The sequence below is a fragment of the Herpailurus yagouaroundi genome, unplaced genomic scaffold, assembly GCF_014898765.1.
Source record: "Herpailurus yagouaroundi ecotype Mexico unplaced genomic scaffold, PumYag 218, whole genome shotgun sequence".
Taxonomy (NCBI): Eukaryota; Metazoa; Chordata; class Mammalia; order Carnivora; family Felidae; genus Herpailurus; species Herpailurus yagouaroundi.
Window position 1 is genome coordinate 6560564 of NW_024412449.1, and position 27085 is coordinate 6587648.

At 48.8% G+C, this 27085-nt stretch overlaps 1 protein-coding gene across 14 annotated transcripts in view; it reads right to left on the reverse strand.

Moving 5' to 3' along the window:
* Positions 1-27085, reverse strand: part of PPFIBP2 (PPFIB scaffold protein 2) — a 151106-nt gene that overhangs the window by 26829 nt on the left and 97192 nt on the right. For all 14 annotated transcript variants that reach the window (XM_040456988.1, XM_040456984.1, XM_040456987.1 and 11 more), the window contains 8 exons: positions 14529-14621; positions 10097-10208; positions 7668-7729; positions 6432-6507; positions 5054-5157; positions 3030-3097; positions 1381-1438; positions 417-458 (listed from right to left, as the gene is read on the reverse strand). In XM_040456988.1, coding sequence (XP_040312922.1) covers positions 417-458; positions 1381-1438; positions 3030-3097; positions 5054-5157; positions 6432-6507; positions 7668-7729; positions 10097-10208; positions 14529-14621 — 615 coding nt within the window. The remainder of the gene's footprint in view (positions 1-416; positions 459-1380; positions 1439-3029; positions 3098-5053; positions 5158-6431; positions 6508-7667; positions 7730-10096; positions 10209-14528; positions 14622-27085) is intronic.

The following is a 27085-nucleotide window of genomic DNA, read 5'->3' on the forward strand; positions in this document are numbered from 1 at the left end:
ATGTCATAGGAAGATTCTTGCACCGGTGGCTGAGTGCGCCTCTGTGTTTAACCATGACACATCAGCACAGAAAGGATGAGAGCTGTCGCACTCCTCTGATTATATGTGGAAGTCATAACATTCCCCCTTCCTAGCAATCAGATCTACAATGCCTTGTTAAAGATGGGTTTTTTCTGAGCCTGTAAAATGGAGGAGATAATAATAAATCCTATCCGCAGTCAGTGAGGTGAAATCACATTACACAGCGGGGTGCACATAAACTGAAAATGGTAGAGGAAGCTTTGTCTTTCCTCCTGCACTCTTACCCGTTATGATTAACATACTTTACAGTTACAAAAGCTGTAACCTGCTAAATGAAAACACACCAGCAGACATGTGACCACAGATGCATGACAGGGGGCATGCAGTTAATATACCTTGGGTTCTATCACTGGGGAGAGCTGGTTCCCATCGACACACTATGCAGTGGCAAGAAGGATTTCACACATGTGGAGAAAGAGAGACCAGTGTTAGTCGCAAACAACAACTCAGGACCAGCTGCCTGCTTATATCTGCAGGGCTCATTCCCTCCCTCCCCACCTTTATGTCAGGTAATCACCAGCCATGATGGAAACACAGGCCACTGTCTAAGTCACGGACAGATGTTCTGGACAGCTGCCAGCAATCTGACCAGGAGGAGCAAGAGGCACAGGACCACAGGAACAGAGCCACTGAATGGGCCCAGTGGCCCCTGCCAGCTCCAGCCTTCATGGGTTTCCACTGTAATTACCAGCACTGGTACACTGATCAGACCAAGGGACTGTAGGCAGCAGGGCTCCATTAAGGTGCTCCGTCAGGGAAGGACCCCCCTGGTCTCCAGTGACCTTGCTCAAGAACCTGCAACCTACCCCTCCAGCATAGGGGTCACCCACATGGTCAAGGGCCACCCTCATATATGGGGCCACAAAGCTCTCCTCATATCTTTCTAGACTCTCAAAAAAGCTTCCTCTCCAGTCTTCTAAATTATCCCATAACTCACTCCTGGGCTCATCAACTTTATTCACATTACTTCCTCATTCAAAATCTCTGTAATGCTCCCAAGTGGCTCTGGGGATATAGAGTCAGGATTCAAGACCTTCCATGGTTTGATCTGACTCATGGCTCTAAACTGACATCTTCCTGCTCCCTACACCTCAACATCTCCATCAACTCCAGGAAGCATTTCCTGTCCTGCCTCTATAATGCCTTGGGCCACACTTGACTGGTTGTCTCAAAATGTTCATGCAACTCCTGTTTCCCCATCAGCTTTAGAAAAGCCTCTATAAAGTGGGACCTGTATGTCCCAGCACTGCTGGGTAAGAAGTGACTCAGGAGTCTTTACGGAGAGGCTGATGGGCTGACCTTGTCCACAGGTTCACTTCTCAGGTCTTCTAGACTACATGAGAGCTTTTTCTGAGCCCTGGAAAAAACACAAAGGGAACAAAGAAACAGTTACTGGAGAAGGAGGTGCATGGTGTCAGTCATGCAGAGGACATTCCAAGTGTTTTACCAATGTCAAGTGGGTTTAGGGTCAAGTTCAGAAAAAAACCACCCTCTAATCATAACCATTACATAGGAGACTGGCCCATTTCAGAGGACAGCCTGGTCAGACAACATGTTGCTGAGGGCATGAGAGCATCATTTAAATCCAAATCAAAAGGCCTTGGCATTTCTGAAAAATCTAGAATACACTCAGTTCTATTACATCAATGGGAGCTAACTGTTACGTAGTCATAAAAGACAACCTGCAGGGTCAAAAGAGAGGAAAGGTGCCAGTACTGTCTTGTCTGTGAGTCTAAGATGGAATCCAGGGAGGAGGGCACTGTGCCACATTAAAGATAAGCACATTAGCCAGCCACAGCTCCAGAGCACCACCTGCTAGGATCTTCTCACCCTTTGCTCTGGCTCTGTATGCCCTGACTAGTCTGCTCAGGGGAATTTGCTTTCTCAGAGGTTATTTTGCAGCAAAGGGCACTAATTATACAGAGAAGAGGCAATGCCACTGGTGGTCACAAGGGTTACCTTGTGATAAGTCTCCTCAGCAATGATAGTTCTCTGTTTAGGCGAATAAAGCAGAATCTCTTGGTACGTTGGTTTCTTGTGAGTCTGGTCAGTGTGAGTTAATCGGTGTTGACTTCCTCTTGAGTGAACTCATAAACTGACTGGCCAACTGCCGTCGCTGACACTGACATTTTTCTCTAGGGCTAAAGGCTGAGGGAAACAGTGGCTCTCTAGAAAGTGGGGTCCTGAACACATACATTCTGGAGACTCAGCAGCATTCTAGAGAAGCTTCTGTCATACTTAAGGCCAATGTCTCCAGATACCTTGGCTGAAAGACAGCCTGCTCTTGACAGTAGAGCCTCTAGATCTCCATCACAGGGGGCCCAACTTGGACATGTTCTAAATTGTTGACATAGGGAACTAGAAATAGGTTCATTTTGGAGTGAACCAGGCGGATGGCAGCCAGGTAACCCCACAGGCCAGTGCATTATAAGCTCATTGCCATGTGAAGCTTCCCCAAAGCAACTGGACCAACCTCCCTATAGGATAAATGGCTCTCCCTGGGGAGCCTGGACTGTCACAGGGCTCTAGGGCTCCTGAGAGCAGGAAGGACTTTCAAGAGGGCCTGATAAAAATGAGACACACGTGATGGGATGCTCCCAGCCCCGAGGAGCTGCTGGAGGGCACAGATGACCTGCAGCCAGCTCTCCTTTGAGAATCCAACCCCCGGCCAGGTCTTTTCTTAGTGACAATGGCCCAGACCCTTAGCCCACGGGAAGGAAAGCTCCTCTGTGGCCAGAGGAGGTAGGCACAGTTCACGACTGCTCCACGGCTTGGGCCACATTGTGGCCGCTTCTGGGGCCTGGCATGCTTCTCTGACAGTGAAAGGGCAGGTGTGCCCAGGACATGGTGGCCGTGCTCACCACCACACATGGCCAGTTCCTGCCATGCAGGAGCCCCAAGAGGGTGTGAGGGCACAGCAGCTCTGGAGAAATGATCAGGCCTCCTACCTGGTTTCCAGTGATTTCTGTGGGAGTGGAGGTGGCCCCGCGGTGGGAGAGCTACATCTTGGAGGCATCTGTACCAGAAACAGAAGTCACCGTAGAGGACGGTTACTATCTAGAGACCATTCCCCTTCTTTGGACAATTTCCCTTGGGGAGTTGCACTTCCTCCCTTGGGCATAGCCACGGTGGCTGTGTCAATACGGATGCCTTGCTCTTTCAAGATGCCAAGGAGAAAGGAGTATCGAAAACCTAGGCCAACCCATCCCTCCTTCCCGGGCCTGTGTCCACATCCCTGCAGTAGCGTCCTGACACCTGAACCCCTGGGGATCCTGCTGTTCCTGCCCTTTCTGAGCTCGGTTCTTCAGCTTTTCCTTTCATTCAAGGAGCCACCACACACCCTTTCAAAAACGTGCCTCTGTGGTGTAGGCTAGCCAGAGTCGATTTCTGTCGCTTGCAGTAAGAAGCACTACAATTGTTATGAGCAACATCTATTGCCGGCCAGGCCCCATGGGGTGTGGGGGAAGCGCTCCCCTCATCAGACAGGCCATTAGGATAAAGATCAGTGTGCATGTCCTTAAGGTCCTGATACCTACACTGCAATATGGGGGTAGAGGGGAGGGAGGGGATACCACAGAAGAGGGTTTCAGAGGGGAGAACACCTGAGAAACAAGAATGGGCTTAGTGAGAAGGCAAAAAGGGAAGAGCATTGCGGGTGGACCAAACATGAGCTAATGGTGGTGTCTAAGGACAACACAGTCTGATGTCTTCAGTACTGTACTAAGTGTAAAGATGGCCTTTTCTCTAGGGCCCAGGAAGTACTTTTTTGGTCTACTATAGGGAGAACCCTGGCATTCTATAAGGCTGTTAAAAGCCTGAGCTTTTTGGCCAGATAGATGTGGATCCAATTCCAGGTTCTGCCATCTACCCGCTTTGTGACCTAAAGCAGATTATTGACCCTCTCTGAGCCTCAGCTTCACCATAATAAAATAAGAATCCCAGTGGGGTGTCATGAGGAGAAACGACGTGAGCCCTATGTACAGGGCTCATCACAGGGACCCCACTGAGGTACTTGAGTGTCAATCACTGCTATTTTATTACTGTCAGCAATCTGGAATAAGCTCATTATAAGCTCATGTTGGGATGTTTGTCTGACTTAATAACTGGGTCACTCGATGACACTTTGCTCCTCCCTTAATTAAAAGGGTTGAGCTAGACCTCTGAGACCCTTTTCGGTGTGGCCATTCTAGAGTTTCACGAAACTTTTACATCCTGGGCCAAAGCCCCTTCTCCACTCGAGATCTGGATCTATGAGTTTCTTTGCTTATTTGTATCTCATCTAAATGCAGAGAGGTTTGTATAAGAGGACCAGACTTTAAACAAGCAAAAGGGAAAGAAATCTGTATGCTGGTTACAGAGGCTGGAGGGGAGGGCTGCGGAATAGGAACGTATCACAGCAATAGGTGTGTTTATTCCCCTCAAAGAGCAAGACACTTTCACTCAACAAATATTTGCATTCTCCTGGGTGTCAGACATTATTACGGACACTGGAGAAACAGGGAGAAATAAAATGAAACCACCTATGGTCTCTGCTTACATCCCAGAGAGGAAGGACCAAAAGAAACAAGGAACTGGATTGAAAAGAAAAGTCCTACCCTTGAAAAGTCCAGTATCCACTATGCCACCCCTTGAGTGCTCATACAAATACTAACGCTGTCTGCATGTTGCATTCAGCCTGTGCTGCAAATACGACAGACAGCCCTCCCTGCCCTGTGACCTCCTACAGGAAACTCAAAGAAGGCTCCCAGTGTGCCCCAGAAATCTGCTGGGGGAGCTTTTAGAACACAGGCCTGTGCCTGGGCCCCTCTCCACCCTCGATGCTTTCCCCCAGGCCTCGGGGGCCACTCCATCCATTTAATTTCTCACCTGTCAAGATTTCTACCTGACAGGTACCTGATTTGATCCTCCCCCAAGCTCAGCGCAAGCTTCTAGGGCCTGCTGAAACCCCACATCACAGATGGAAACACAGCACCTCTGGCTTAAGTAATTCGTCAGGGCCTTTGTTTGCACTGTTCCACTTTCGGAAACTTCCCTCGAGTTCTTCTTCGTTGATTGAGAGAGTTCTGTCTGCAGGCCCTAGAAGCATTAACGCAGAAGAAGGGGTCATTCCTGTGGGATTCATCTGAAACCTGTGATTACACCACAGATTTCTTTTTTTTTTTAATTTTTTTTTAACATTTATTTTATTTTTGAGACAGAGAGAGACAGAGCATGAATGGGGGAGGGGCAGAGAGAGAGGGAGACACAGAATCGGAAGCAGGCTCCAGGCTCTGAGCCATCAGCCCAGAGCCCGACGCGGGGCTCGAACTCACGGACCGTGAGATCGTGACCTGAGCTGAAGTCGGACGCTCAACCGACTGAGCCACCCAGGCGCCCCTACACCACAGATTTCTAACAGTGCTTCTTCATCAAGGAAAACTAAGACATATATAAAGGGACATTACAGGTGTAATTCGTAAGATTCTTTGGGGAATCTGAGAAAGGGCTGTCATGAGGGTCATCTCAAGGTCAAAGCTCATGGGAGGAACAGAGAGAAGGCAGCCCTTACTATTCCTCCCTAACCTTCTCATTCCTTGGCCATGGGTCATGATGCTCTGACTCGACCCCAAATACCAAAGGAGGAGGGAAAATAGGGCCGTGATACATGGGCAGGGCCAGCGGAAGCTCAACCAGAATGAGGTCCCTGAACACCCTCAAGGTGGCCCTCTCCTGTGAAGCAGCTGCTTTCCAGGGATCTGTGACAGGAGCCCGGGTCAATGACATGAATGGTAAGGCGGGCAGCCTGGCCCAGGCCCCACTGTGCTCACACGAACACTAACACTGCCCGCATGGTACGTTCAACCTGCGCAGCACATATGAAGCACAGATAGTCCTCCCTGCCCTGTGACTTCCTACAGGAACCCAGGTACCCAGAGACTCAAAGAAGGCCCCCAAAGTATCCTGGAAATCTGCTGGGGGAGCTGTCAGGAGGTGGACAAGCTCTAATCCCCAATGAGGGTATCGAACTGGTTTTTGGTCCAGGTTGACTGCATTCACTGCCTCTAAAAGGTATCCTGGAAAAACACACAGGAGATCCCCAAGGATGGGGATTCCTAAGGGCTCACGTTAAAGGCTCTATTTTCTTGATAATATGCTTAGTCCACAGGAGCTCTGGGCTATCATTAGACATAGTTTCTAGAAACCAATAGCTGCCAGTTTCCCACTGTCCAGGACAGTCTAACCAGCTCCATTATCCAGCAGAGGATCTTCTCCAAATGAAGGTTAAGAACCTTCTAGCGAAATGCCCCTGGATTTAACACAATAGATGGAATACCTTTGGGAGAAAACAGCAGAATCCTCCTTTCCCTCACCTTGAGTTGCCATCACAATCTCCTTCACCCTCCGATACTGGTTTAACAGCCCTGTGAGCTCCTCTATCCGACGGTCCTGTCACAGTGGGAGAGCAGACTATATGTAAACACCACCACTGGCCCCATGGAGGATTTCATTTGGGGGCCCAGACTACATTCTGGGCACACTGAGAAGAGATGCTATGTGGAAACTAAGGGACACTTCGACGGGAAGTTCGGTGTCCAGCCTCCTTCCCACAGAGCCTGGGTTCCCAGTGGTCTGCCCCCTAGGCAGCTGCAAACATTCTTGCCTCTACCCAAAGGCTAGGAGTCCAATCCCTAGCCGTAAAACAATCCCTTCCAGACACAGCCTTCGAGGGGCTTAAACATTTCAGAGGCAGGAAACGCACTATCTCCCTACCCTCCTGAGGTAGCTTTTGGAATCTGTCTCCTGGATCGAATGCTGTCCTCTGGAGCTACATACAAAGATTAAAATAAAGCCATCCTATTTATCCCCAATACCCTCAACCTGTTCCTTAGGAGCCCGAGATTCCTTGCACAACAGGTGAAATTACCAGAGGAGATCAGTTCTTTCAGCAAAGGCCTGGGGACTTGGGAGGCCACGCAGATTTGGGCATTAGACAGACCTGGGTGGGAACCCTGGCTCCACTACCTACTGTTAACGAACCTTGGACAAAAGTACTCAAGCACTTTGAAGGTCAGTTTCTTTATCTGTAAAATGCAGGGTTGTGATCCTAAGAGGTGATGGCCATCCCAGGTAAGTGCTCTATAATTACAGAGGTGGCTACTCTAGGATTACACAGGCAATCAGATGTGAAGAATGGAAGGCGGTGGGGTAAACACATCACGTGCTGCCTAGTGTCTCCGTGACGGGTCTGTCACCAGATTGTGTGCATAGGAGATTGGTGGACTGCTCTCAAGTTTTGCCAAGAGTCTAAGCAGCAGTTATGGCATTTGGCAGTAACTACAGGGGTATTTTTTTTCCCTCCTGCACCAGCACGAACAGGCATGATTTTATTCTGCATTTGGGAGATTTCGCTTAGGCAAAGTCCCCAGGCATCAAAGCCAAAACAAACGGCTGAGGCTCAGTCTCCAAAAGGCAGAAGCCATTCTCCTGACACGTCCCTGGGTCACTGGCCTGATGGGCATGACCCTGCCCAGAATATCAGAGACCAGTAGGGACGAAACAGCCTGTTAACAGAGGAAGAATAGGGCTGCCTTGATGGACCATCTTACCTTATCTTCATTGGCAACAAGCAAAGTTTCCATCCCCATTTTCAGACGTTGAATTTCTTGGTCTGAAAGAATTTAGGTGTAGGGAGAATTATTTACACACAGACAGCCATCCCCACGTGCTAAGCTGCTAAGACTTCCCTTGTGAATAAATTGCATGTGGGCTCCTTTACTTCTTTAAGAGCCCATGACGGTGTCTGGTGTAGTCATTCTCATTAAATATTTGTTGGATTACTAAATGAATGCGCAAACCTAATCTCTCATGTTCTCTTTGTAGAAATTAGTGGGGAAAATACAAATTCCATTTACTCGAAGTTGACACAAAAGAACCCAAAAACCTTTCAAAACCAACATCTCAGAAGAATACAGACATTATTACTTGAGTGGGCATGTACCTGGGCTGCTAGCTAGTTTTAGAGAAAAATAATACAGTCCCATGGATTGTAGCAAAGGAGAATTTAAAATAAGAAAGAAAAAAAAAAAAGTCTACAGCTGAATGAAGAAAAGAATGATTACGTAAAAGAGCTGGGTACTTGGCTTAATTTAAAACGCTATAGTCAGAATTGACTAAAGAATATTTAGACACATCTATAAATATATTAAAACAAATTCTACAGTTAAGGAAAACTATCTTATTTCAGAAACCCACAGAATATCTCTATGGGCCCAGGCACTTGTGTCAGTCTGTTGTGGGCAACCTAAGGCCTGCTCTCACTCTGGACCTAATAGGGGCTCTTGATTTCTTCCCAAACTGGTCTGAAGGACGAGGTCAAAGGCCAATGCCTAAGGGAGCTGGAGGTCAGTCTGCTACATATTTAGGTCTAGGGAGTGGCACATAGTGGAATATTCAAAACAAGGACCTATCCCCATTCCTAAACTGATTATTACAAAAGGAAGAGGGGGTGTCTATATGAGAAAAGTCCAGGAGACAAGGGAACCAAAATATAGGCATCCCATTTGCAACAAGAATAGGAAGAGTAGACTTGTGTAAATAGTCATAGGGATTCATTTTCAGAGGACAATACAGAGTGCCCGTTCACTATCTTAGGCTCTTGGCAGCTGAAGAGCAACCCCACAGCCCCGTCTGTGGGACGAAGGTGGTAAGCTTCCTATGAAGAGTGGCAAACCTCAGTGCTTTGGGCAGGACCCAACCTGAGCAGCAAATGACCAAAGGACCGGCTCCAAGAGTTACCGGATGATGGATCAGAAGGCCTGGGCTCCAGAGAAGCATAGTGTGGAGGGGGAAGGCTACCTGGCCTAGGATCAAGGCACAGAAAGCACTCTGTCCAGATTAAGCATCACAGAGAGTCTGGGATATGTTAGGGGGCCCCAGCATCCACCTTGAGCCATGGCAGGTAGGTGACACACTCAAAGGCTTAAGAAGACACTGAGAAAGACTAGGGGAGGCATGAACATATTGGTCACTAATTTTCTTCTCCAGCTTAAGCCACCATTTCATGCCGCATAGCTTCCCACCCCAGCCAGGGACCCAAGCTAAGCAGTGCTGAGGCTGAGAGGGGACCCGGTAGTAAGGCCAATCCATAGGGCTACAGGACCTCCTCCAGCATCATTCTGCAGCCTCATGGGAAGAGGAAGGTATGTGATCATTTTGAATACAAGGTGGATAGCCTTAAATATTAAATATGTGTTAATAAGAGTATTTGAGGATTCACCCTCTTTTGAATCAGCAGACTTGGAACTGATGAGGGACCATTCACCATCCTTTCACTTACTCAGTATTTCTTAGGAGCCTACCATGGCTGAATGCTGTGTGAAGTTCTGTGGATATGGTCTCCAATAGGACAGACACAGTTCTTGCCCCACAGTGAGGACAACAATCTACCCAGAGTCCTCCCCAAATGCAACCCTGATGAGTTTTAAGTGCTATGAGGGAAACAAAAAGAATGCTGAGCTAGAGAAAAATAGGACTGGGGGCATCTGGTTGAGGTAGGATAACCAGAAAAGGCCTTTCTGAGAGGTAACATTTAAGTTGAGATCTAAAGATGAGAACTAGTGGATTTGTTTCTGTATCCTCGGGGCCTTGTATGAGTATCAAGCAGGTATCCATTCAAGGAGTGAACGGATTGCTAAATAAAGCCTCCCCTGTGGGAATGACACAAAGACAAGTCCTTCCCGTCAAGTGCAAAGAAAAGCTCCAGAGCTTAATGATCAGACTACATGTGAGAGAAGCCTTCAGGGTGGAGTCTTCTGGACAGGGGAGGGGCTCATGGCAATGGTTCCACAGTAGAACTGTGCTTTCTAGGCCCTTTCACGCACACTCATGCATGCATCTGTTCACTTGGACGTGTTTGCACACACAGGACATATGTGCACATCAGTAAGCCTACTCACACAAGCACACACATAATCATCCATAGACACACATGCCCAGAGGGCCCAGGGGCAAACTCTCTCCCAGTCAAGCCAGTTACCTTTTTCTGCGTGGTCGCTGTGCAGGGCTGCGGTCCGGGAGAGCTGGCTGTGCAGGCGCTCAATTTCTGCATCCTTCAGGGCCACCTGCTCTTGCAGCTGGGCTACCTCAGCCTGAAAGAGCAACAGAGGATCCCCACCAGCTCAGAGGGACTACCAGACTGTGATGAAGTACCTCAAGTCATTCATAGCTCGGGACGAGTGGGTCCCAGAACATGCTGGGAAGTCAGGAGCAGAGGCGCCAGAGGTGAGCAGTCAGAGGTGCTTACCGCCGTCCCCACCACACGGGGCTCTGCAGACTGAACTCATTCTCCCTGGCCAATCCGGCCCTGCCCTCAGCTCCCGCTGGTCACCTGCATCCTTCTACCTGACCAGGCTCTTACCTCCCCTGCCCTCTGAGGCCCAGTCGCCCCTGAGGCCCGAGGCGCTGGGGCTGTGTGCAATGGGAGAGCTGCTAATGCACATTCTCTTTCCGGATGTGGTCTTCCTTCTCTCAGGGGATTCATGCAACAGCACAGATGTACATCATTGCAACGAGTGCATGCATCTTTCATTTATCCACATCCATACAGGAAACATAGTGGAAATCAAATCACTACTGGTAGGTAGACAAAGAGTGAGCCAAGAGTACCTCCCTCATGTACTCTCTTCATGCACAGCCACGGCCTCTGCCCAGCCTCCATATGAGCACCTATGCACGCTCACCCATATGTACCTCTATACAAGCGTTCAGATGTGCTGAGCAGATACACTTTTGCAAATAAAGTATGTAAGTACAGCCACAGATGTGATACATACATTCATACGTAGACATGCACGGGCAGTTGTGCTGGGTGCTTCACACACCTCTACTAGGCACCGCAGGTTAAATCTCACATGTAACAGTAGGTGTGACCGTCCGCACCTTCCCACGCTCGTGAGAAGATCAGAACCGTGTAGGTCCCATCCCAGGGGCCACACTGGCTTTGGAGCCAAACAAACTTGGATTCCCTCATTTCCTAGTTGGAGGACCTTAGGCAAGTTAACCTTTCTGAGTTAACTTCTGAGTCTTGCTTCATCTCTAAAATGGGGAAAACAGCATTGACCTCAAAGGGCTGTGGGGAGGATTAAATAAGATAATGGTCATGGACAACTTAGCCTAATGCTTGTTACACAGTAAGGGCTCAATAAATGCTGCTACTCTTGCTTCTCTCGTCTTATTCCTTTCCTAAGGGTAACCAGGTAGTTCTCTGAGCATCAAACCAGACAAAGAAAGGGGGTGAGGACCAACTCAGGAGCCAGCCAACATACAGCAAAGGCCTGTACTCTGGCCATCCCTCCCCATGTGGTAGCCCAATCACATCCCCCCTTCTTTCCTCAAGGTCATAGAATGGGATGCCAGAGCTAACCTTCGAATAGTTTCAAGTGACCGAAAACGAGCACTGAGACTCTTGGTGGCTCCTCTGCCAACAGGCCTTGCGTTCAGTTTCAGGCACACTGACTGAGCGTCCACTCTGCCTCTGACCCAGTGCTCACTGATTTCTTACGTCCAACCTCACTCAATCCTCACAGGAGCCCATGGGAGGAAGCAACATCACTGCGTGTCGCTACCGGGGAGACACCAGGAAGAGTGCAGGATGCGATGCCCAAGTCATAGGGCCACTTAGTGACCAGGACGCAAACCCCACCTGCTCGGGAGCCAGCTTCTGAATCAACAGCACAGATGAAGGCTACTATTATGGGCCGAGAGCTCCCTGAGCCCACCTTAGGGGTTCTAAAAGAAGCTTCCCTAATATCCCTCAAATGGGAAAAGAGAGGGCCATGTAAAGAAAAAAAGAGGCAGCAAGGGGTAGGCTCTCCTTCTTCTGAAGTGCCCAATGGAGCCCTGCCCCTCTGCTCTGTGGCATCTACCCAGAGAGGCCAGAGAGCAAGCCCAGCGGTGGCCAGCTGCTAGCTGAGACCTACAGCCACGCAGCACTGTCCCCTAGCTCACTCAGGGCCTCGGTGCCTGCGGGCCTACAACTAACAGCCTCGGTGGCTTCTGAATACCTTAGCCTTGAGCCTTTCGGTCCAAATGCCTCTTATTTCTACAAGGACCATACTATTCTTAGAAGATCTTCTAACCTTTCTTGGACCTTCCACGACCATTTTTCCCTTTCTTTGCAGACCAAGTGAGAGTTGGTCTCTGTTAGGAATCTGCATGCCTGATGCTGGTCTCCGGGACCCACAGTGGATCTCAGTGATATGGGTGAGGCAGAGCCCAGCACAATGAGGTCCCTTGTCTCTGAAGCCTGCCTCTGGGTGAGATCATCTATTTAAAACCCTGTAGACTAGGGGCGCCTGGGTGGCTCAGTCTGTTGAGCGCCAACTTCGGCTCAGGTCATAATCTCACGGGTTCGTGAGTTTGAGCCCCGCGTGGAGCTCTGTGCTGACAGCTCAGAGTCTGGAGCCTGCTTCGGATTCTGTGTCTCCCTCTCTCTCTACCTGTCCCCTGATCATGTACTGTCTCTTTCTCTCTCTCAAAAAATAAAACATAAAAATAATTCTAAAAAATTAAAAAAATAAATAAACTAAGTGGCTGAGTCCCAGCTGCCAGGTGTCAATTTCCAGAGAATAGGCCAGAAATGACAGGTGCTCTGCTGTGCTTAGCATAGTACCTGTGCCCATAGCTGGGAAGTCTACAACAGGCTACAAGCCCTCTACCTGACCACGAGGGCAAAGGATGCCACTGCCATGGCCACAGAGGCTGGAGCTGTGTGGCCAGAGGTCTGAGGCAAAGGTGTGTGGGCTGGTGCCAGGCAGAGGGCTGCTCCAGCTCCCTGTAAGTACTCAGCTTCGTTAAATCCAGGGATCACCCCTGATTGCTGCCCTGGAAGATGAGTTGCCTTCAGGGGCTGACAAGCTTTATGCAGAAGACTAAAGAACTTTCAAGAATAGTACAGGCTTTTACTTGCAGGGAATCAGGATTTTATAAGAAAGAGAGCATGGATTTTGGAATGACACAGATCCAGGTCTGGACCTCACCTTGGCCACCCTGGGCTTTGGTTTTCTAGCCACTGAAATGGGGATAATAAATCAACAGACCTCACTAGGTTATTTTTACGGATCAAATGAGAAAATGTGGGCAAAGAGCTTGATGCATTCTGGCACATAGGAGGTGCCCCTTACCCAATAGTTACTGAGTAACCTGTAGTATCTCAAAGGTCTCTATGCCAAGGCAAAGAGCTCAGGTGACCTAGAAAGAGTTGTTTGGTTTTATAATACATGGTTGTACAACTTCAAAGGCTTCCCCAAGACAGGACTCGCCTGAGTGGAATTCTGTGACAGAAGGCTCTGAGCTATTTGAGAAAATCACTGCTGCTGGAACAGGTACAGCACAGAACACACAAGGGTGCACTTAGATAACAACAGGGCTGGAGACAAATGTGCTGGGATTGCCTAGGTTGGTGCTCACTTGGTAAGATCTCGGGAAAGTTACTGAACTGCTCTGTGCCTCGGCTTCCTCATTGGTAAACGGTTAAGAAAATCATTTTATACAAGCAATTATACAGATATCAATATCATGTTCAGAGTTTTAAGAGCATGACATAAATTGCATATAAATTATCAACACTAGAAATTGGAGAAAGAGCGAGCGAGATTCCCCCCAAAGAGAAATTCCTAGAAGGAAATATTAATAGTGGTAGCTCCTAGGTGGTATAAGGGTGACTTTTATCCATTTTTTATGGTTTAAAGATTCTCTGTGATGAGTATTGTTTTCATAATCATTAAAAGTTAACTTACAGAAAAAAATAAAAGTATAACCAGAAATTAGGAAAACTCTTAAGTACTTTTTAAAACCCTAGTAAGAAATAAAAATGAAAACCTAGTTAACACCTCCGGGTGGCGCTACAGAGGCCTTAGTGAAATAGCAGGTGTGCTTTCAGGGGGCTGCCTGGACCAGGCTCCCGCAGGCAAGAATGCTCCTCCAGGGCTATTCCTTCCCCAGCCCAGGCTGCTGAGCTCCCCAGTTCCATAGAAACATGGTTTAGTTAAAACAACAAAGTAGTGGAGTGCATTCAGTGCTAAAATACAGCATGCCTATTTAAACCAACTAGTTATTAAAAGGGACCGCTAAATTTAAAGTGATGCAGCCGAGGTAACATCGACGTTCATCTGCCTTAAGACTTCTCACTTGCTCACAGCCCCTTACTGGTCCCATGTCAGCCTAGGGGTGCCACAGGACACAGCAAGACGAAGGAGCTCAGCTATTCCAGCAGTGCATGATCTCAGGGGGCTTTCCTTAGGAGAAGAGCCTTCCCAGATCAAAACTATCTACTTGCACAATCTGTGCACTATTGCGTGTGCACACAGTAGGGTCAATCTGCACTTCTCCAGCTCAGATCCCGAGCTTGAACGCAGACCCTCCCCACCGGGCCTCAGCACCTCTCCATAAATATAAGAACCGCCTTTTACCTTAGTGGCCTTCAGCTTCCACTCATACTGATTCCGTTCATTCTCCAACTCTTCTACCTTGATTTTGAGGTGCCTGAGCTCTTGCAGTAACTCCTAGAAGGATAAGGGACAAAAACAAAGTTCTGATGGTTACAGAGCATGATGTTCCCTGGGTAACCCCGGTTAGGCTCATGCAGGGGATGCCAGGGGCAAGAGATCCCGTGTCATGTTCAACACTGCAGCTCACATCCTTAAACACGGTCCTGTTTCAGGAAAAGCTGTGGGCCATTCGAAAACAGAAGCCAGGGCTTCCAGGCATACGAAGAGAAAACTTTGTTGTTTTTTTTCTTTAGAACTAGTTCTGCCTGCCCCTTTCTGACATCCATGTCCTCTGTGGGGTGTGCCCAAATCATGCACAAATGTGGAGGTGCAGGACAAATAGGACTTGGGAGCCAGAGGAACAGAGATACAAACATGAAGCAGCTTCTTACAGACAAAGTAGCAGGAAGCAGGCTAGGTGGGCGCACCTCTCTGTGCTGGGGCGTGGGGCAAGGAACCCCAAGAGGGGTGTGTGATCCTGGAAGGCTCCAGAGAAGAAGGGGCAGCCAGCAGGACAGAAAACACTAAGATAACAAATGCCAAATGCAGAGTGTTCTGGGCCAGGGGCGGGGGTCGGCTTGAAGAAAGGAGGGAAAGAGAAGGCAGACCGGCGGAGGGTGGATGCAGGAGGCACAAAGGGAGACAGTCTGTTGGGCTAGGGCAGAGGACAGGTGGCACGAGTGGGAGGTGAGGCCAGAAAGTAAGGTGCAGCCCTACCAGAAAGGCTTTGGGTGAAAATACAAAGAGCTCTGAGGCCATTCTTTGGCAGTAGGGAGCCACTGAAAGTTGCTGAGTGAGGAAGGGATGGTTGACCAACTTGCCCGGGGTGAGTTGGAAGTCAGGTTTGTTTCTTCCAACTACAGTGACCTTGCTCCCTAAACTACTCTTTCAGCAAAGACGACACCACTGAGCACCCTTGTCCCAAACCAAGTTTCCTTTAATGGATAATTGGTCCTGCCAACTGGCTCCTATCAGAAAAATTAATGTGTATGTGATCACTTCCAGCCTTCTGAACTCCAGATCCCCACAGACTCCCGACCTAACACCTCTAGGCAGGCATCTCACGACTGTCATGGCCCAAGTGGAACACTTAATTCCCCCTTTTAGACATTCCAACCTCACTAAATGGCAGCTCCATCCACCTACCTCCCTGTGCCAGAAACCTGGGGCCCATCCTTGGCATCTCCCTCTCCCCGACAGATGCAATCTATCCCCAAGCCTTGTTAAGTCTATCTCAAGGAAATGGATCTCTCCTTTCTCTCCAACTCAAACACCACTACTCTGATCTAGCAGTTCATGTCAACAGGCCGGGCAGTCTCTCCAGGGGTCGCTCGTCTGTCGTCTTGCCCTTCTTAAAGCCCCTGTCCCCCGCGGCATCCAGGGGAACAACACAATTAAAGGACAAATCTGATCCTGGCGCTCCTCTGCTCCTCAAAACTCATATGCTCTCACCAGCACTGCCTGGCCTGACCCGGTGCCCTACCTGCCTCTTGGATTACTCTCTCCCCCCAGTGATGCACCAACCAAACTGGATACTTTTTAGTTCCTCGTCTACTTGGGCCTTTACACACACCGCTCCCTCTTGTCTGGAGCAGTCTGCCAGGTGAATTCCCACCGATCCTTCCTCAGGCCTCCTCAGCAAAGCTATCCCAACCTCTACACCATATTCGGGTGTGGCAGAGTATATCCTTTCTGGTGTGGCACCCTGTATCCCTCCTACGTCATTTGCAATTAGATACTTACTGGTCTGATCGCTAATGGCTGGTTCTCCTCCTGTGTGAACTCCAGGAGGGGTTTGGGTAACTCCGAGCGTGCTTTGCTCACCACTGGCACATGGTAGGTATGTATTATTTCCCAATGAACGAACACGGAAATTCAGTTCATCGTTTAACTGACCTGGAGCTCTTTGTGTTCTGAGATAGTCTGCCAGAAAGGTCCACTGCTTACACTTGAACTTTGTAGGGTAATCCACTAAGATTTTCTTATAGCCAAGGTAAACATTTATTGATGCCTCTTTTCAAAAATTGTCTTCGAAGCTAAGGTCATTGTACCCATGACCTGCAGCATTAGATTTTAAGGCCTGGTGGGACTTCCAGCCGACCCAGGATGGTTTTCTGAGAATGTTTCCGGCCCTGCCTGAGAGGCTGCCACCATGGAGACACAGAGCATGATGACGGCCAGGCTCTGATGACCTTTGGCACATCCTCCTCTTTCACGGTTGTCTGTGGTGCCCATCATCGGCTATAAACACTGGTACAAACGTTAGCCTCTTTGAGACATCTTTCTGGGTTGACCCACTCAACATAGGGCACTCCCAGAACTTCCCTATTCAAATCCACATTTACCTCTGGGCTCTCATTTCTCCCCCTTGTCATTTAATGTAGGAGGAAATCTCCCCACCTCAACCCCCACCTGCCCCCAAGCTCCCCCTCTACTGTCTGATTCTGGGTAGAGCTTCAGCATGTTCCACGGTTGAGTATGGGTTGTGATAATTTCCCACAGAGCTGAGGCGGACCCTCTGTAATGCTCACAGCTACTATGACCTTGACCTTCCTTCAGGTTTCCACGTCCTCTTCGACAGTAGGTCTCAGAGGCACAGACTCCTCTCTGTGCAACTGCCATCACCAGGTCCAGTCAGGTCACGCAGGCCCCGGTCCCACCAGGATGAGGGGACAAGTCCAGAACACCGGTCAGGTATACCCCATAGGGTCCAGAGGTCATGAAATCCCTCTAATGCGATTAGGTGGGGAATTTTTCCTAGAAATTCAGATGATGACCTAACTGTCATAGCAAAAGGAAACTGGTGTTCTATTTTCTCACTAGGGATTAACTTCCTTAAAAATAAACTTGAAAGGATTCGCTCACGATGCTATTTTTTCTTTAAAAAAGAAAATAAAAATCACACGAGATAAAACTTCATTTAATCTCCCAGCCCAGGAGGAGAATCAACGCCTGAGTAACACCTGGGAAGGGGAATCCTGAGTCTTCCTTTTGCATGAATGCCCATCCCTCAGGGCACCTGACACACCTCATTCCCAGCCCTGAGGAAGGCCAGTGCCACCACCTGGCCAAGGGTTGGCCTCACCCGCTCAGACCCTGCTCTCTGACGGTTGCAGAGCTCAGCTCAGACCCCGAGGGGAGTGCACCAGTCCCAAGCTCTGCCCGGAAGTAACAATAGAGCCGTGTTAAGCCACTGCACTCGCTTGTGGTTAGGAGAAAGCCCAGCCCCTCCACCAGTGAAATGCCCCCACACGCATGCTCTGATATACTTAAGTGTGGTTCCTACAGGTGACCCCTCCCAACAGGCACAGTCCTGGCCGCAGGGGGAGGGCTCGGCTGCGCTGTCACCAGCCGCCACCTCCTCAGGGCGGCCCCTACTGAGTAAGAGGCGCTCTTGAATCTGCCTGTGGATGTCCAGCTGCAGCCTACACATCTGCTCCTGCAGCTCACTGATCACATTCAGAACCGACTGCAGGAAGGAAGAGAGAGGAGAAAAGAGCACTCAGGGTCAGTCAGCTCTCAGACACAAAGCTCCCCAGGAGCGCGGCCCAGAGAGAAGGAAGCATGCAGGGGATGAGCTGCAGGGGGCGACCCAGAGGTGACCGCCCACTTTCTTCACGGGAACCTAAAGACCTGGTGTTTTTCCTGAACCCGCCCCCTCTACGGGGTGGTCCTGCAGTCTGAGCAAACCCCCGGCAGCTCCTCTGTGCCATGCAGTGGGGGTGCGGTGGGGGCATCCTTGCACACCAACGAGGCACCCGGCCCGGCGGCAGCAGCAGAGACAGGCGCACAGACACGACCCCTCTTACATACGCCCAGGTATAGCTGCCCCTCTCCCGCCCCCCAAACACACCGACACCCACGCGGTGACGTGTGGCATATACCATGCTCGCACACGCTGGTACATCCCCAACTCTAAACTCTCCCTCACCCCCATACCAGACCTTACTCCTTCACTTCCCATTCCAAACCAGACTTCCTCTGTAGCCTAGAGAACATCTTGGCCCTTATATGGCCACTTTGAAAAGCTGCAGCCCCTGGAATTCATGCCTACTCCGTTCTGAACCCCTGTCGCCCACAGGTCTGCTGGGATCTCCCTTTTCTACTCCCTAGACATTTTGTCACCGTGTAGAGGCACACACGTAATCATGACAGTCTGTGAGTGCCACCATCCTGAAAACCATGGGGCTTCCAGGGAGTAGTGAGTGGCTAGTTCTGTGTGGGTCAAGAGGAAGGGGCGGCACGAGTCTAGGTGATGTCAAGCAGGCACCTCTGGACCCCTTGCCTGAAGGTGGGAATGGAGAAGAGAGCGCCACACGCCTGGGTAACGCGGCTCACGACAGTGCCGCTTGTGGCAGCCAGAAACCGGAAAGGCTGAGGGAAACTATAAGCAGCCCATGGGGCAGGGATGCGGACTTAAGGAACTATCACAACAGAGTGGAACAGAGACCTGGGTGGACAGGGTGGCAGCCAATGAACCTGTCAGGCCTCCCTGCCCACCTTTACTGATATTCTAAACACCGGCATCTGGTACTGGGGTCAGCCACCGGCACTGTGGGGACTGCCCAGGCACGCTGGGAAGAAATTACCCATCCCCAGTAGTGACAGCGGGGTCTAAGAAGAAAAACTCCCATCTCATATCTTGTTTTGTACATCCCCTTCTCCGGTGTAGAAGGGAAACGGGGTCTGAGTGGCAGCTCAGGGCTGAAAGGATGCTGGGCGAAGGTGCCCGCCCTCCTGTCTGGTGATGCCATTTGGATTCAGAGTGGCAGGGCAGTCCTCGCCATCGTCAGCAGGCCTGGGGCCTCCCGGCCACTCACCCTTTAAGCTAGCTCACCTGAATTGGCCCAGACAGCCCAGGCTGTCTTCCTCCAGGGTCATCTGTCTTACAGCATTTTCCTACCAAGATGAGAGGATTGGGCTGAGAGGTCAGGGTGGCCTTTCTGGGCCTAAGTGCCCTGGACCTCAGATCTCTACCCAGCTTCATTGTTACTGGTCCCTGCACCCTGATGGGCCACTTACCAACGGGCTGGGGCCATACCTGCCGTCTGTGTTCTCAACTGCAGTCCTAGTGGAGACACTGGGCTCTGACGTGGCCTTTGTTCTGTGTGCCACTGGGTTCCAAACCCCCTGCTGGCTTAGCACACGTGCCTGACAAGGGTAGAGGATTCACGCCTGACTGGCCTGAGCTACTAGGCATCACAGGCCAGCTCTATCTCCTGTTGTGGATTTGCCACCGTTGCAAGGTGCTAAACAAGGACGGTCCACATTCAGTTTGTTTGTGCTTTTTCATCTGAGAAGTCTCAGAGTCTTTTGGTACTTTAAATACTTAGCATACCTGCTGGGTGGCAAGAATTAAGAGGGAGGAAAGGAGCTGGAATTGGAGGCCCCAGCAGGGGATGGGGGTTGGGGATAGGGTTAGCTAAGCACAAAGCACATATTGGGGGTTCAGGTAGACCTTAGATGAGCAACAACAAGTTAACAGAGATCTTTCCAATGGTCTTGATCTTTGTAAAGTAGGTAAGGTTGCCCTGTCAAAAGACATAGCAGCGAAACAAAAGGGGGTACAGATTTAGAATGTGTAGGCGTGAGAGGAGGAAAGGTAGGTATGGATAAAAGCAATACTAAGGAAAGGGGAAGATTTAGCTGGGAATTCATTAGCATGGGGGCAATTAACAGAAAAATTATCTAATCCTCTGACCAAGAGCCCCGGGCCGGAAGGAAGGATGGCCAGTTAATCAAGGATAGAGCTAAAAGCAATCCAAGGTAAAAGATTGGCATTTACGTCCCCAGAGAGGGAGGTCAGCCTGTTATGGGCGACTAAGCCACGATGGGCATAGGCATGATGCTGTCGAAGCGTGCAGGCAGCTACAGACTGCCTTTCACTTTTGTAGAATGAGGGTCCATCTCATCAGGTTACCTCGAGGGGTTACCCAGGTGAGCCTTAGGTGAAGCACCTGGCATGGGGCCTGGCACACGGGAGGCATCCGACAAATGTGAGTTCACTTCCCCCACCGCTGCTCCTTTACCAGGTGTTTGATCCGTAAGAAATGAACCAAACTGGGAGAACAGAAAACACTCAATGGTGACCTAGTTAAGGCCCACGTGACATTGATGGCTAACAACAAAAGCCCAGCGGCTCCGCACTCTTCTGGAGTGCTCACCTTATTGGCCACTCTTTCCCAGAACCTTTAGTCCCTAAGTCCACTGGCCTTGCTGGTTTTCAGACCTGCTTGTCTCTCTTATAGAAGCTTCCCTCAATTGTTAAACCTCTCAAATGAGGAGTCTAAACTTGCTGCCTGATTTCATCATCGCATTCATTCCCTCCCCTCCCCCTGCACCAGTGGCCTCCAGGCAGACCAGCTCTGTCCCCAAGACTGATGAGGGACAGGGCTCTTCCTCACGGCCCCAGGGCCCTCTTCCTGGTTAAATCACAGGCGTGCTCCCGTCCTCAAACTGCTTGCCTCCCTCTTGAAGTGTTTCCTTCCCTACCTTTAGCGATTTTCCACCACTCAGGTTCTTACCTCTTTTACCCCTTTTCTGACAACCTAGCTATTGCTCAAGTCTGTGTAGGTTTTTATGGATCCCGATGCCGGCTGGTCGAGTTGATTTTTTCTTTGGCTTCATGTCATCACTGCTTTATGATTTTCTAGATCAGCATCCATGTTACACATTAAAAATGCTCAATTAGGGGCACCTAGGTGGCTCAGTCAGTTTAGGGTCCGACTTCGGCTCAGGTCATGATCTCACAGTTCGTGGGTTCCAGCCCCATGTCGGGCTCTGTGCTGACAGCTCAGAGCCTGGAGCCTGCTTCAGATTCTGTCTCCATCTCTCACTAACCGTTCCCTACTCACACTCTGTCTCTGTCTCAAAAATAAATAAACATTAAAAAAAATAAAAATCAAATGCTCAATTGGTAGGAGGAGTAAAGGCAGAGGACTCTCACCCTCTACAATAAACCTTCCTAGACATGGTCTATAGATGCTATTATCATGGGGGTACCAATATGCCTATCTTAGCATCCATCCTATACTCCTCCAGCTCATCCACAAGACTCCCCAAGCAGGGTTTGTGCAATGCCTCACAGAAGTGTACATTTACCAGGTCTATTCCACCAATGCGTTCCCAGCCAGACACAGGAGGTCAAGCTGATGTAACTCACTATATTTTTTTTGTTTTTAATTTTTGAGAGAGTGAGAGCCTGCAAGCGAGAGGGGCAGAGGGAGAGGGAAACAAAGGTCCAAAGCAGAATCTGCACTGAGAGAGCACAGAACCCGATGTGGGGCTTGAACTCAGAAACTATGGGCCAAAATCAAGAGTTGGACGCTTAAATAAGCCACCCAGGCACCCCAATGTAACTCACTCTTAACACAATCCCTACTTGATCTTCTGGCCTCCCACAAACCATCATAAGGTTGGCCCCAGCCTCAACAGACTAAATTTTATGGAACCCATCTAACTTTCTTTGCCATCTGGGGGGGAAAAAAAAAACGGTTCACTTCTAGTTTGCTAGCAACTCACCTGATTTCCCTGATACCTTAAAATTCACTTATAGCAAGCAGTTTGGGGACCACTGTCCTAAGTTCTTTGTGCCTGAGGCATCAGAACAGAACCCATTCTTTCTTTGATCTTCTTATGGAGAACATAACTTTAACAAAAAGTCTCTCTCCTGTCCTCAGCATTGTCCTTTTGTTTGGGGTTTGCCCCTGCTGCTGTTGCTTGTGCCGGTGCACTTTGTTCAGTCCTTTCTCTTATATTGTTATTTTTTAATGTTTATTTTTGAGAGAGAGAGAGATATCAAGAGCCGGCAAGGGGTAGAGAGAGAAGGAGACACAGAATCTGAAGCAGGCTCCAGGCTAGGAGCGGTCAGCATAGAGCCCAACGCAAGGCTCGAACTCACAAACCACGAGATCATGACCTGAGCTAAAGTTGGACGCTTAACCGACTGAGCCACCCAGGCACCCCTGTCTTTTCTATCTTTTATACGAGCCCCTTTGAAAACAAGTTTCTCTCAGGGTACTTCCAAGTTTCTCCTTTTTATCAGTAGTATTTGTGAGATTGCACAGAGTTACATTATTTTTTAGTTCAATATTCTTGAGTCACCTTCTATGTTATTTCTGAACTTTCCAAGGTATGATTTATGAAAGTCTTGGCCATGCCTGGCTTTCCCTCCCTCCCTGTCATGGACTCACAGAACGGCCGCTCTCTCTCAAGGTACCTGTCACTTTTCCCTCCTAAACTAGTCTCAACATTACAGCCAGAGCAGCAGTTTCCCAGTTTCTTTCTCTGTCCTCTGGGTAGAAACAAGTAGGGGGGTGGGGCGCCAAGAGCCAACCTCTCAAATACTCAGGTGTTAAGCTGGAGGGGATTTTTAGGAACCATCCAAACTGCTGCGCCCTTCCATTTAAGCCCCTTGTCTGCTTCCATCTGTCTGGGGATCTGAACGGGAGTCATCTGTTTTCTTCCTCTGCTTGGGGTGACTATGTGGTGCATCCCAATGTTTCAGGGACACTCCCCTCTTATTCTCCCAACCCACGTGTTATTTTCCAGTATGTCCATCCTCAGGCTCGGCATTTCAACTTTCTTTTATACTTCGTTCTCTCCAGGGCTGGCCCACCTCCCCTCTTAACAGATCTGTTTCTCCCCCATAGGGCAGACCCTTTTGTAGCTGTGTCTCATTCTTGGGTCCCCTATCACGAAGTCCAGGTGACATTTATGAGGCTCTAAATGCCACCCTGTGTTGAAATCTCAGCTGGCTTTATGACTCCCGATTCACTAACCATCAAAGTTCTTTATGGTTCTTTTCTATGTGAACCACGGGGCACCTCCCATAACCATGTCTTTCCCACTCCCTCCTACCTGTTAAACTTGTTCATGATATTACTTAGTTCTTTCTCTCCCTCCTTCATGCTCTGCTTAATACTGGCCCGGCACTCTTAGACATCACTGATGGGAACAGAACCTCTACGTTCCACGAGACAAAGTGGAAATATTGGTCAGAATTTCAACTGCATGTACCATTTGGCCCACTGATTCCACTTCAGTATCCCCACGTGTGCAAGATCATTCACAGCAGCATTATTAGAAGTAGCAAACACTTGGAAACCACTTACATGTCCATCAAAAGAGGACAGGCTAAATTAAGGTATAGTCAGATAATGAAATAGTAGGTATTTCTATCATATAAGTCTTTTTAATGCACTTGGTGTGAATAAACTCCCAGCATGCTACATTAGAAGGTCTAGAATAGTGTGCATTTGCACAAAAATGAGGGAAGGAATGTGTGCGCATATGTGCATATATATCTGTCCACATAAGTTTGCTTGCCCAGGGATAACTCTGGGAGGACACAAACTGGTCAGGGTGGTTCCTGACTGTGGGCCTGAGGGGCGAGCATGGAAGGAGACTTTTGGCTGCATATACTTTTATGAACTCTTAATTTTTGAACTGCTGGAGATTTCCTAGGCTAATAAAAATCAGTAAGTAAAACAAAATCAACAAAACAGTAAGAATCTCCCGGTCGACTTCTCTGAACAAACACAATCTTCCCAGTCTCCGCTCTGTGCTCCATCATCCATCATTCTGGTTATCCCAGTTCAGAAATCAGAATCCTTCCTTTCCAAAGTGCTATAACCATAGGAAGGAAGAAAGAAGTCAGCACCACCCGTGCTGTAAGACACTCCGTTTTCTGCCAGAAATCCTGAAGACTCTTTCTGGTTCTCTTCTTCATATCTGTGTATAACCCTGATCAACTGCACAGATGCCACTTTCCAGGACATGCTGGATCCCTGCTCCCTTCTTTACAGGATGCTCTGGTTATTACATGCAGAGCTCTTTAATCCCATAAAGAGATCCAGCTGTGGGGCCCCCTCCATCCCCAGGGCTCGGGGAAACCAGACTCCTCTCCATGGAAGACGCCTCTGAGGGACGTGCCTGTGATATAGTATGCCACCCAGACATTTTCCTCTGCCTCTGGATCTTTTACATTCCATCCTCCTCATTCTCGTATTTACTTTCCGCGTCAGCCACTCCTCTGCAGTCCTGCTTCTCAGGAGTAAACCTAACTGATTAAGCTTGGGTCTCCTGGAATGACCCGGAGCCACTGCGAGAGGCTCAGGAGGAAAGGTAAACAGGAAACCCGGTATTCACCCACATCTCACTGACAGACTCCTGAGTGAGGCTGGCTGTCAGGATGGTCTCTATTTGACAAGAAACCTGCATCTTGACGTCCTTAGGTTTATAGACAACCATGTATAATCACGTCCATAACTTTCTACAGGCAGCAGGATACAGGCTTCGGGGGGATCAGAGTCCGACAGAAAGAACAGCCTGCAATGCTCTTGTTCACAGTATCCTTTTTCTTTCTTTTTTTTTTTTAAATTTTCACTGAAACATAAAATGGAATTTGAGGATAAAGCCTGAGCTGCATAGAGGAAATTTCAGATCCAGCTACCCCAGAAAACAAACAAAACAGAGAAAGATCCTGCCTTTCCAAACCACAAGCAATAGGCCTTGGGCTAAGTATATTCACTGGAAAAAACCCAGCAGCAATGCAAGCTGGGAAGCAGCATTCCCCTTGTTCACGGAAGTACAACCTCTGGTGACCTTAGCTCAGTGCTGCACTCACACACGTCCACGCACATGACAATGGAGTCCCCACAGCAGTACTCGCCATGGTTTCAAGCCCCTGGTGCTGCACATATTTGCAAATAGTGGCAGAGGCTCTAAGCATACCAGCGAAGATTATGTTCAATTACAAGAAGGAGAAATGCACTTCAGGTCATGTGGCTGTGCATGGAGTGTCACAGGTTTGAACAGCCCTAAAAAAACTTAATGTTTGTACTAGCAACTGGGAAGGGCCATTATCTGGTAGGAATGAAGCCAGCGGCTCAGGGTCTATGTTGCCTCATGCATGAACAGCCTGATGGAAAACAAAAACAAAAAATTCAGATTGAAACATAATCCCTCAGAAAAGGAAAAATAAAGCAAACAGCAAAATGACTGCTTTCGGTATACTTGGCCCAGAATTGGGAGCTCTCCTTTCCATCCTGTCTTCCCTGGAAAGGAACAGAGCTGGCTCAGGTTGGTACTAACTCCGCGTTCTTTCCCAGACAGACTCACGCACACATACCTATGTGCTCCCTAGTGGCTGGCTAGCTCAGAACCAGGCATGTGACCCAAACTGGCCCAGGGAGATGCAAGCCCGAGGCTTTTGCTGGAAACTTTGAGAAAAAGGTGCTCTCTCTGCCAGGTCTCCAGGCCGATAGGATGTAGTGCAGAGACCCTTCTTGGCAATAAGGCTAAGTCAGAACCAAGACGTACGCTAAGGCTGATTTTTAATGACATTGGGAGGTCACGTGGATCTAGTGATATTGGACTTTAAACTCTGGACTCTTCAAGCTGTGTGACCTAATACTCTCCCACCTATACTTCTTTTTTTGTTTGTTTTTGTTTTTTAATTTAAGTGGTTTTGACTTGTCTCTATCACTTCAAGGCATCTCCGAGTTTACTGAATTCTGCCCCCAGAGCCCTAACCTATGTTCCCATGTCATCACACACCTCGAGACGTTGGTAAAAACACAACTCCAAACCTGGAGAAAATTCAGTTGCTTCTTTCTGAACATTTAAAAAGCAAAGTGTATTTGAGGTGCCTGGGTGGCTCAGTTGGCTAAGCATCCGATTTGAGCTCAGGTTATGGTCCTGTGGTTTGTGAGTTCAAGCCCCGCATCGGGCTCTGTGCTGACAGCTCGGAGCCTGGAGCCTGCTTCGGATTCCGTGTCTCCCTCTCTCTCTGTCCCTCCCCTGCTCATGCTATCTCTCAAAAATAAACACTAAAAAAGTTTGTTTGTTTGTTTGTTTGTTTTTTAAAAAGCACTCTATTTAACTAACTCCTCACAAAGATAAGCTTTCATTCTGCAGGACCTTTGCAGGTTATAAATGTATCTTAACCTACATGTCCATTTGCAGGATGCTTTGTGACACAATCAGTAAGTAAAAGGTAGCAGTTACTATGTGTCCAGCACTATGCTAAGGACTATACATGAATTATCTCATTCCCTCCTCCAAACCACTCAGGAAATAGGAAGTGTTACTATCTCCACTTTACAGAGGGAGAAACAGGTTGTGTTATGCCTACAATGACAAAGCTAATGAGCAGCTCAGCTTGCATTACAGCTGGAAGATCTGATTCAAGGCCCCGCCCTCTTAATCACTACAAGACAGGGTCTTCAGGTTAATGGAGAGGTCTTTTGGCACCTCTACTTACAATGAGCAGCTTCTCAAAAGCAATGCACAGAATTGCCCACCCGTTTTAAATGTCTCAATCACCAGCATTTACCACTGTGTAAACACAGCAATAGGGCAGGTTTCAGTGCACAATAATGGGGGTGCTTAATAGAAAGGAATGATATCCACTTTTAGATTTTGGAGAGAGCTAAATGTTGCGAGGGAGTATATATGAACCAAGTACCTACAGGATG